General features: G+C 34.4%; 1 protein-coding gene across 2 annotated transcripts; it reads left to right on the top strand.

Moving 5' to 3' along the window:
- Positions 1 to 764: 764 nt before the first annotated feature.
- On the top strand, positions 765 to 11432 carry LOC8263921 (L-ascorbate peroxidase 3). Of its 2 annotated transcripts, XM_002530777.4 has the most exons (9): positions 787 to 1010; positions 1122 to 1246; positions 1372 to 1421; positions 1995 to 2060; positions 2138 to 2186; positions 9934 to 10016; positions 10104 to 10183; positions 10278 to 10380; positions 11073 to 11432. In XM_002530777.4, exons 1-9 carry the CDS (start codon positions 898 to 900, stop codon positions 11268 to 11270), a joined length of 867 nt encoding a protein of 288 aa, XP_002530823.1. In that variant the 5' UTR covers positions 787 to 897; the 3' UTR covers positions 11271 to 11432. The 2 variants fall into 2 exon arrangements, with proteins under 2 accessions (XP_048234686.1, XP_002530823.1); XM_048378729.1 differs by lacking the exons at positions 9934 to 10016; positions 10104 to 10183; positions 10278 to 10380; positions 11073 to 11432 and adding an exon at positions 5965 to 9927 and having other exon boundaries at positions 765 to 1010.
- Positions 11433 to 11699: the final 267 nt, after the last annotated feature.

The following is an 11699-nucleotide window of genomic DNA, read 5'->3' on the forward strand; positions in this document are numbered from 1 at the left end:
AAATTGAAGAGAAAAAATAAAAAATAAAAATTGTAATACTAACATTTAGTGGTCTATTAAAAATAATCTTCTTAAACACTATACTAAAAGTTTTAGAAAAAAAATAAAAACAATTTTAATAATCACATTTTGTTTTTTATTTTAAAAAATAAAAAATAAAAAACAATAACAATAACCAACACGTTATAAGAGATATTAAATGTCTAAGAGGTGATTTATTTCTTGACTCAATGTTATATTATTTCACCAGAAATATTACGATAGTAATTTTGGTATGTGATTTAAGATGATAAAATTTATATTACAAGTTAAGATTAATAAACATGTAAAAATATAGATTGTTTTAGGTAATTAAGTCATAAATTAATAACAATTTAAAATAATTCTATCTTAACTTAGTGAATTTTTTTGAAATATCTATCTTAACTTGTTTTGGACATATGTTAAGAATATCTGTAAGAGATTAGGTTAAGAGTCCTTGTCCCCTTGATATATAATACTGCTATACTTTTACCAGTTCAGTTAAAGTATAATAATTAATAAATCACCTGCAAAATATATGAATAAAAAAATTAATTACAGAAAGTTCTGTAACGAAATGTAATAAAATAATAAAAACTAGAATTGATCAGCAAGTGTAAAGCATACGCACCAATCACTTGGCATTCGCTAGATAGAAAACGTAGGCGCAGTCACATCTGATCATAACTGAGTCAGTTTTTTTATCTATCTAATCTAAGACCATTGGCTGCTTTTCAGCTTATCAAAATAATTTTAATAATAATAAAAAAAGCAAAAATCTCCCAAATTTCTATTCATATAAAATCTGACCATTTCTTCTCTAACGTTTTAGCAGCATCGGAAAAGAGAAACTTACACTACTCCGCCAAAAAAACGATGTCGTTACCGGTAGTTGACACAGAGTACATGAAGGAGATAGACAAGGCACGTCGCGATCTCCGTGCTCTTATCGCTTACAAGAACTGCGCTCCTATCATGCTTCGCTTAGCGTAACTTACTAACCATTCTCTTGGTTCCTTTTTTCTTTCTTTTCTTTAATCGACTGATTGATGAATAAATGGATTCTTGTTGTTGTTGTTGTTGTTGTTGCGTTTGTGAAGATGGCACGATGCAGGAACCTACGATAAGCACACAAAAACTGGTGGACCTAACGGCTCTATAAGGAACGAAGAGGAGTACTCTCATGGCTCTAACAATGGCTTGAAAATTGCTCTTGACTTTTGCGGTCTGTTTTTTTTTTTATAAAAAAAAATCCTTATTTATGTTAGATTATGTGCATGCACGTATTTAACAATGTTTGTTTTGTTTTGTTTTGTTTTGTTTTGTTTTTTTTTTTTTTTTTTTTTATAGAGGAAGTGAAAGCTAAACATCCAAGGATTACTTATGCGGATTTATACCAGGTGATTGTTTATTTAATTATATGTATTTTATTACCTAATTTTTTTTAGTTGCTAATATAGGAGCACAATTCAGCACCTAATCTTTTATCATAGCATAAAATTAAATTCAATTGAATTAAATTTAGTAAATTCTTATGGCTGGAAAATCCATAGTTGCTATAATTTAATTCTTTCAACTAAAATTAAAAAAAGAATGGGATTTGGAAAAGGAATGAAATGATGCCAAAAAAATTGATGTGATTTTGCAAGAATTTGATTCTTAGGTATGATTTATTCCAAACAATTGGATATACTGTGGCGTACAACTCCATATTGGTTTTAGTAGTCCATCAAGATTTGAGCTCAATACTAGATGATGGATTATTTTTCCATGATTGATTACCTCCCCTAATGAATGGCTTTCACATCTAGTCACTTCTGTGTGACCAGAGAGAAAGAGACCATCTTGTTGATATTTTAGACTTTAGTGATGATTGTTATTTATTGACATTAATAGCTTTAATACTTGGGAAACTAACATGGGTTTTGCAAATGAGGGGTGAGTTGACTTATAATAGATACTTCTACTTTTAGCTTGCAGGTGTTGTTGCAGTTGAGGTCACTGGAGGCCCTTCCATTAACTTTGTTCCTGGCAGAAAGGTATCTGATTGTGTCGTTTCTTGAAGTTCTGCCTGCTTGACAGTGTATGATATAATATATTCTTTATTCTCTTTAAGGACTCCAAAATCTCTCCCAGGGAAGGGAGGCTTCCAGATGCTAAACAAGGTATTTTCAATGTTTAACTAATTCTCACTTCTTCCATCTATGAATCCATGTGTACTAAGCTTTTATGTTAAGTTCTGTTAATGACAAGTCCTGACTCTCAGAGTTATAGCTTTTCTAAAGTAATGCTGCAAATAATAATCTCTGAACTTCATTACTAAATCTTGGAGGATGAAGACAGATTATCTATATAACATTAAGGAAGATAGTGTGTTGAACATTTTTTTTTTTTTTTAATTTACTTTTATGCAAGTAGGTGTTGTAGACTAGTAGTGTAACAATTGATCATGTGTTGCATTCTTAAGTTTCCTATGTTTAGTTTACATATTTAATAGCCAAAATTGGCAACTGTAACTTGAAATGTTTGTTTGATTGACAAGTTATGTGTGTGTTTGTGTGTGTGTGTGTGTGGTGAGAGAGAAAGAGATTATCCATAGGTTTCAGCCTTTCAGGTCATTTTTCTTGCATGTGGTACAATGTTTAAGCTAGTAAATTACTGCAATGCCCAAGTAATACTTCATTCTTAATTGTTATGGAAGTTGTATAAGATCTTATATAGTAATTAGAAGACTAAAATTTAATTAAGAGTCCTAGTTCTACTTAGATTAGGATTGTATATATTGTGTATATATATATAGGTGTAACTCCCTTGATTAAAAGAATATAAGATTTTCGGATTCTTCACTCAAATTACAAATTGTATGGTATCAGAGCCTGGTTTGTAGAGAGGGTTCTGGTCCTGCTGCTGCCTAACGTAGCAGCCACCATTTTTTTTTTTGGGTAACTAAGTTAGGGTGTCTCGGGTCCCCCTTCTCCGGCAGTTTGCTATTCTCACCGCCTGAACCTGGGGAAGCGCCTACCGCCAATCAGCCTATGTCTGAAGTTTCGTCGTTGGAAACCCTGTGCGTGACTCCCAAGCGCCGCCACAAGCTTTCTGCTACAGTAACACGTGCCGGATGCGTGGAGGTGCATCTGGAACCAGAAATTGCTCCGGTTTGTCTTGGTTGACTTCTCTTGACTTCCACAACTTGTTTGTGTACCTGTTTAGGTCAGCATCAGTCATGGTATGAGATTTTTTTAGTACAGGTTTGATTTTTTCGGAAATTTTCTGTAGGCAGAATTTGTTTTCTATATTTGGATTTGTTCTTCATAAAATATGGCTGAGAAAAAGGCTGTGGTTGTTTCTGATGTGGTTCCGGTGATGTCAAAAATTACGGAATATAAACTTAATGCTACAAATTATCTTTATTAGCGTCAAACTATTGAGTTATATTTGCTAAATATTTCTATGGATAGCCATTTGACTGATGATCCTCCAAAAGAGGATTCTAGACTACCTTGGATGAGAGAAGATGCTCGCTTGTTTTTACAGATACGTAATTCTATTGATAATGAGGTGGTTGGTATGGCTACTCATTGTAGGACAGTCAAACAATTAATGAGTTATTTAGAATTCCCATATTTGGAAAAGGGTAATGCTTCTCGAATTTATGATGTGTGTAAAGCATTTCATAGGGCGTAGAAAGGTGATAAGTCTCTCACCAACTATTTTATGGATTTCAAGAAAACATATGAAGAACTTAATATGTTGCTTTCATTTAGTAATAATATAACTATTCAACAAGCTCAACGTGAAAAGATGGCTTTGATGAGTTTTTTAGACGGACTCCCTCTGGAATTTGAGACTGCTAAATCTCAGAGTCTTTCCAGTTCATAAATTTCCTCTTTACAAGAGGTTTTTAGTAGAGTCCTTTGTACAAAAAATTCTTCACCTGTTCAGCTTAGTATTGTCCGGGTTAGTCGCAATACTACATATGAATCAGGAAGACAATAATATAAGATCGGGAATGGTAGTAAAATGATAGTATCTAGCAACTATGACAGGTATACTAATACTTGTGGACAAGAGTCAGGAGAGATAATGTGTCACTACTGTCATAAACTAGGACATATGAGACGAGATTGCAGGAAGTTGCAGTATAAGAAAACTCAGTCTGCCAATGTTACATCCACCATGGATACCTCTGAGAAGCCTGTAATGGTATCTGCAGATGAGTATGCAATATTTTGTCCAGTACCAAGAATCATTAAAAACTCAATCTCCTCCTATTTCTACCATTGTTGAATCAGGTAAATCCAATACATGTCTTGTTTCCTCCTCTTCGAAATGGGTCATTGATTCTGGTGCTATAAATCATATGACAGGTAATGCAAAATTATTTTCTACCTTTCAGTCACATAAATCTACCTCTCCAGTTACTTTAGCAAATGGGTCAACATCTTGTGTTATTGGGTCTGACGCAATTAATGCCACACCGTCATTTTCTTTATCATCAGTTCTTAGTTTATCATAACTATCATTTAATTTAATTTATGTAAGTAAACTCACTCACAGTCTTAACTGTTGTCTCATTTTTTCCTGATCATTGTTTATTTCACGATCTTACGACGAAGATGATTATTGGTAAGGGACATGAGTCTGGGGGTCTCTACATTCTTGATACACAAATTGCAAGATCTATAGTCTATTTTGGAGTGATGACCCCTTTTGAAGCACATTGTAGGTTGGGCCACTCATCTCTCCATGTGCTAAAACAACTTTGTCTTCAGTTTCAGAGTCTGTCTTCATTAAATTGCGAGTCTTGTCAGTTTGCTAAACATCATCTTCTTAGTTCAAGTCCTAGAGTCAATAAACGAGCTAGTGCTCCTTTTGAGTTAGTCCATTCAGATGTTTGGGGTCCATGTTCCATTGAGTCCAAAACTTGATATAAGTATTTTGTTACTTTTATTGATGATTACTCTCGTATGACATTGTTATATTTAATGAAAAACTATTCGGAGGTGTTTTCTCATTTTTCTACTTTTTGTGCTGAAATTACAACATAATTTAATATTTCTGTACAAATATTGAGAAGTGATAATGCTAAGGAGTACGTATCATAATCCTTCCAAACTAAAACACTGATTCCTGTTGAGCCTAGGATATTTGGGTGTACATTCTTTGTTTGGGATGTTCGTACTCAGGTTACCAAGCTAGATCCAAAATCTTTGAAGTGTGTTTTTCTTGGCTATTTTCGTGCTAAAAAAGGATATAGATGTTACTGACCTTCTTTTAACAGATATCTTGTTAGTTGATGTTACTTTTCTGGAAGATACACCTTTCTTTCCATCTACTCCTCCTTTAAGTCAGGGGGAGGATGAGGATTTTGTAATTTATACTGTTACACCTACTCTTGATAAACCTAAGCCACCTATAGTACAAGTTTATTCTCGGTGATCAACCCCTCCGGATCCATGTTCTGAACCAACTCCTTCGTTGTCAAATCCAGTCTCTAATGATGATCTTCCTATTGCTCTTTGTAAAGGTAAGCATACATGCACTTATCCAATGTCTTCCTTTGTGTCTTATAATCAATTGTCGTCCTCCTCTTCTTTTATTGTATCTCTAGATTCTATATATATTCCTAAGGCTGTTAAAGAAGCCCTTTCTCACCCTGGTTGGCTTAATTTAAGGAGATGAGTGCTTTACAGGATAATGGTACTTGGACCTTAGTTGATTTGCCTGCAGCTAAGAAAGCTATTGGGTGTAAATGGGTATTTGCTATTAAAGTCATTCTTGATGGATCCATTGCAAGATTAAAAGCCCGTCTTGTTGCTAAAGGATATGCTCAAACTTATGGAGTAGATTATTTCGATATATTTTCTCCTGTTGCTAAGATGACTTCCATAAGATTGTTTATTTCTATGGCGGCTACTTATAATTGGCCTCTTCATCAATTAGATATCAAGAATGCTTTTCTCCATGGGGATCTTCAGGAGGAAGTTTATATGGAGCAACCGCTTGGCTTTGTTGCTCAGGGGGAGTATGGGAAAGTTTTCTATCTTCGCAAGTTTCTATACGGATTGAAGCAAAGGCCTCGTGCTTGGTTTGGAAAGTTTAGTCAAGCAGTTGAGAAGTTTGACATGAAGAAAAGTAAGTTGGACCATTCTATTTTCTTCAAGCATTCTGCTGTAGGTATCATTCTGTTAGTTGTGTTTGTGGATGATATTGTCATTATTGGGAGTGGCACTACAGAGATTTCATCCCTTAAATATTTTCTCCACATTCAGTTTCATACTAAATATTTGGGAATGTTGAGATACCTCTTGGGTGTTAAGGTAATACGAAGTAAGAAGGGAATATTTTTATCTCAAAGGAAATATGTACTTGACCTGTTGTCCGAGATAGGAAAGTTGGGAGCTAAGCCATGCAATATTCCAATAGTTCCTAATTTGCAGCTCACAAATGATGATGAGTTATTTAAAGATCTTGAGAGATATAGAAGATTGGTTGGGAAGTTGAATTATCTTACTGTGACTCTTCCAGATATTGCATATTCAGTTAGTGTGGTGAGTCAGTACATGTCCTCTTCAACAGTTAATCACTGGACAACTGTCGAACAAATTTTGTGCTACTTAAAAGGAGCACTTGGGCGAGGAATATTATATGGTAATCATGGTTATAATAGAATTGAATGTTTTTTAGATACTGACTGGGCGGGTCCAAGGATGATTGAAGATCTACTACAGGCTATTCTGTATTTGTTGGAGGGAATTTGGTTTCATGGAAAAGTAAGAAGCAAAATGTTGTCTCACGTTCAAATGCGGAATCAGAGTATAGAGCTATAGCCAAGTCAATATATGAAATAATGTGGATATACATCTTTTACTGAAGTAGGACTTAAAACTTCAGTACCGGCTAAGTTGTTGTGTGATAACCAAGCTGCTCTTTACATTGCATCAAATCCTGTATTTCATGAACGAACTAAGTATATTGAGATTGACTTTTATTTCGTTCATGAGAAGATTCAGTAAGGTTTGATTTCCACAGGTTATGTTAAGACAGGAGAACAACTAGGAGATACTTTCACGAAGGCTCTTAATGGGATTCGAGTTTATTATCTCTGTAACAAGCTGGACATGATTAATATTTATGCTCCAGTTTGAGGGGGAGTGTTATGAAAGTTGTATAGGATTGTATATAGTAATTAGAAGACTAATTTAATTAAGAGTCCTAATTCTACTTAGATTAGGATTGTATATACTGTGTATATATATATAGGTCTAACTCCCTTGATTAAAAGAATATAAGATTTTCGGATTGAATATAAGATTTTCGGATTCTTTACTCACATTACAAATTACATTATTAAAGGGTCCAATTAGTAGTCGAAGTACTTGCTGCATCTCTTCTCTACAAGTTGGTATACTCCTTCCCCTCCTGTTGTTTCTGGTAAAAGGGCATGATATACTGAGGTTGTTAATATGTTTGATCAAGGAACTTTAAGGATTCATTAATTCAGGCTCAAAGCCTGCTTTACTCTTTTAATCTTAGTTCAAGAAATTCATTCTGTATTTATCATTCAGTTGCCACTTGCTTTACATTTTGACTAGAATATATCTCTATATTGATCTCATTTATCACAGGCTCACAGCTTCAGTTCTATATTATATAGATACTTCAGTTTGCTAAGTATGATATTTGTGCTCACATGTTTCAGGCTTGTTTTGCAGTCTACTGTTTCTAAATAGGACCACAATTGCTTAACCTGACCTCATGTCTGTGTGGGCTTATGTTGACACCTCTACTGTCAATGCTTTACCTGAGTCCTCTTGTACTTGTGGATTCAGATGAAAAAGAAAGTTTCTTCTTAGTACTTTAAGTCTTGATTTCTGTAATGGGTCCCATCCAGATTCTGCCGATATCGTTGCTTGTTTGTATAGCAGTTGAAATCAAGTGACTGAAATCTGATGTGCACAGTCATACTTGATGCAGGAACTCTGTCTAACCAAACCTCAAGGGCTTAGCTCAAGTCGAGGCTTGGATTTGGTTAAGTTAAATACTTGGAACACCTTTATATCCTAATATGTCCTCCTGTGTGTGTTGGAAATGTTCTTAAGTTGCTGTGTTGCTCATTGTTGTCTAGAACTTCAGCGTTTTATCATTCTTTTTCTAAATGGGACATAGAGCACGCTGAAATATCCTGCAACTTGAATTGTTGTTTAAAGGTCTTAATGTCCTATTCACAAATGTGCAGCTGCATCAAGAAGTTGCCTATGGAATTCTACTTAGGAGATGGGTATAGTAGATTTCTATTTAAAATTTCAGGATTGGTTTCCTATTAATATAGGGATCTAAGCTTCAAGAAATACAGACTTTAGTTCAAGCTAATCAGAGTGAAAGGCAGCAGTTAGGGGTTTGCAAATTGCACTTTCAATTGGATCAACAATAAACTGCAATATCATCAAAACTTACATATTATTGGAGATTATTCAAAATGTCTGCTAACATTGCTAACAAAAATATTAATACTAATAGATGAGGGGTTCATATTAGATAAGACTGAAAGCATATTGGTTGGAACAGTCTCTTGGTCTTACTCTTTGTGAATTTGCTGTTTCGAAATAGTCTTATCATTGAGATGGGGTTGTGAAACAATTTAGAGGTCTAACTTTGTAATTAATTTTATTCATTTATATCTAACACATCTCAAGAGACTTAATATTGTGAGAAAGCATCAGGTAAAGCAGTAGAAAATAACATAATACTTTGGTGTTTGACTAATAGGAAACATAAGAAAATTCCAACTATTCCTAGTTTACAGCATTTAGTCTCTCTCTATTGTGATATTTCTTGCAACCAGAGTTGAGTGGAAGTTTGAGTTTTTCGCTTTTTTCTAGCTGCATTCCCACTATTTTCCCTCTTTCAAGAAAGTCAAATGATCAAAGCAGTTCAATCAGTTAAATGCTTGTTTCCCCTTAGGATGCTATAAATACAAGATCTATTTTGGTTTACAGGGCTATCCCTTGTATTCCTAGCCTAACTGGAATTCTTGACTTCATAAGACATTAATAGTCCCTCACACGAGGATATATATTTATATTTATATATTTTAAATATTTGGGAATTGAATTCTTATATATTGTAAGCATTAAATAAGAACTAGTTGTCTACTTCTGCAGCTTCTATATTTTAATTTTCTTTTTTGGATTTGGCATTGAAATTTTTGTTGATTATTACTGTACATAATAATTGTATAACAATGGTTTGTGGTATTAATTTTGTTGAATCATGTTAAAGGGAGGAAAATAAGTAAGAAATGAGTATTTTATATTATGTCATTGACCGAGAAATATTAAAATTGTGTCTCGGAGAGGAAAATTAAACTAGGTGTTGTTTGAGGATAGAGAAAAGGCCTCGGAAAGTTAAATTAGGCAGTGTTCATTTATTACTGTGTATCTGAGGGTTCTTTCATGCCTACTCCTAAAATGCATATAAACTTTATAGTTGGTAGGAGTGCTCTTGCAAATCTGTTCAGTTATCTCATACAATGCAAATATTACTACTGCGTTTTGGTAATTTTCTTTTAAAAGTTACTTTCTAAGGATTATTAGTCAGTGTTATCAAATAGTTGCCATACAATTGCCGGAATCGATATTGTTTATCCTTCATATAATTTATCAGTTGAAACTCTTCAGTTGAGTGCAAAGTCATAGAAATACAATGTTGATCTGTGGCTCCGGATTTCAGAAAGTAGATTTCATGTATTAAGCAATTTTATGCTAATGCTCTTTTTTTTGTTTCCATTCTGTAACTTAGTGTTAATGGATTCTTAAGAGAAGTACTTCCATATCATGCATAGTTGTGTAGGCCTGTCTGTAAGCTATATGTTTTTGCGTGCAACTAAGCAGGGTCTGAATTTTATGGTAGGTCCACCACATTTAAGGGATATCTTTCACCGAATGGGTCTGTGTGACAAAGATATAGTGGCACTCTCAGGGGGTCACACTCTGGTACTTATCATCTAATAGCTGTTTTTATCTAGTTGGTAATCAGTTATATACAAAGATATAATTGTTTTGTTGGCTATTATTATATAGGGAAGGGCACATCCCGAGCGATCAGGTTTTGATGGCCCTTGGACCAAGGAGCCTCTGAAGTTTGATAACTCGTATTTTGTGTAAGATTTGAACCGAGAGTAGCAAAATGTTTCACCCTTTGTTATAGAATCTATGAATTCAAATTTATCTATCTGCATTTATTGGCGGTTTTAGGGAACTGCTGAAGGGGGAGACAGAGGGGCTGTTGAAACTTCCAACTGACAAGGCTTTGTTGGAAGACCCTGAGTTTCGTCCTTATGTTGAGCTGTATGCTAAGGTAAAAAGAGATTCTACTTTAATTATAAACCAATATTTACTGTGTGATTGTTAAAATTCGACCATGTGGTGACATTCAGAATTACAATTAGCATGGACAGATAAAAACTGTCTGTGTCTAATTTTTGCATCTAATATTTTTAGCTTCACCTATTAGGAGGTTTACTGTCATACTGTAGTGGGATTGTCTAATCTACTCATGACATGCAAAAACCAATCGACTTGGAATAAATAAAATTGGGATCAGTTTGAAAAAGTAAATTATGATGAGCCAGTGTTCAGATAAGTTATTTTAGTTCCCTGCCAACCTCTGCAAGGTGTTTCTTTTCCATGCAAAATGGGTGGAGATTAGAGCTGATTTGGTTAATGTGAATCTGCCCCTGTCCTTCTCAGCATGAGTTTATATTCCTTTTTCTGGAACATCTCAATGTTTCTGTTAGTTTGAGAGGACAGGAAGTAGGAAGGATGAATTTTGATTACATTATGATTAGGTGCAAAATAGGAGGGAAACATACATAGTCTATATACTGTTTTCGAAATTCTAATCCATGCCCTTTTCCAGCCTCCTAAACCAAACATAGCCTAAATGTGACCTAGAATCATATGTAATAAATACACAAATCTTGGGTTGGTGTATATCCTGGTTCATAATATGTAGCATAATTTCTTTTATGCAAATTTGGTGGATGCCAGGATGAGGAGGCGTTTTTTAAAGACTATGCAGAATCACATAAGAGACTTTCAGAACTGGGGTTCACCCCAAGTTCCTCTGGATCCAAGGTAATTGCAAAGGACAGTGTAATATTGGCGCAAAGTGCAGTTGGGGTTGCAGTTGCTGCTGCCGTTGTGATCTTTAGCTATTTCTATGAAGTTCGCAAAAGAATGAAGTAGATTGGTCTTGATCAATTCTACCATATATTGTCCCAAATGAATTAGTGGCATTTCGTTCATTTTCACAGCCTAGGAGCTGATTACTGAATATTTGTATCCAACATAACAATAATACGCCCCTTAATGGATACAATACAAGCAAATTTTGTGTTTCTTCTACCATTTAAAGTGAATATTAAGATGCATGGACATGGATGGCAAATCAGTTATTGCATACGCCTATAACTTTGTAGCAAACCAATAGGCACAAATTTTTAAGCAGTAGCATAGACAAATTCGTTATGGTGTTTCTTTTTCTTTTCCACTGAAGACTTGCATACATATAACAAGGGAATAGATCAGGGGGGACCATCTTATATAAAATGTGGATCCTGCTATTTGAATTTAGTGTGAATTCCTCAATTCATGTGAGATGGTTCATCAAGCAAG

This window comes from Ricinus communis, chromosome 8, assembly GCF_019578655.1.
Source record: "Ricinus communis isolate WT05 ecotype wild-type chromosome 8, ASM1957865v1, whole genome shotgun sequence".
NCBI lineage: Eukaryota > Viridiplantae > Streptophyta > Magnoliopsida > Malpighiales > Euphorbiaceae > Ricinus > Ricinus communis.

Coding starts and splice junctions, on each gene's coding strand:
- LOC8263921 (XM_048378729.1), top strand. CDS start 898: ATGTCGTTACCGGTAGTTGACACAGAGTACATGAAGGAGATAGACAAG. Junction 1,011..1,121: donor CCTATCATGCTTCGCTTAGC/GTAACTTACTAA, acceptor GCGTTTGTGAAG/ATGGCACGATGCAGGAACCT. Junction 1,422..1,994: donor CTTATGCGGATTTATACCAG/GTGATTGTTTAT, acceptor TTCTACTTTTAG/CTTGCAGGTGTTGTTGCAGT.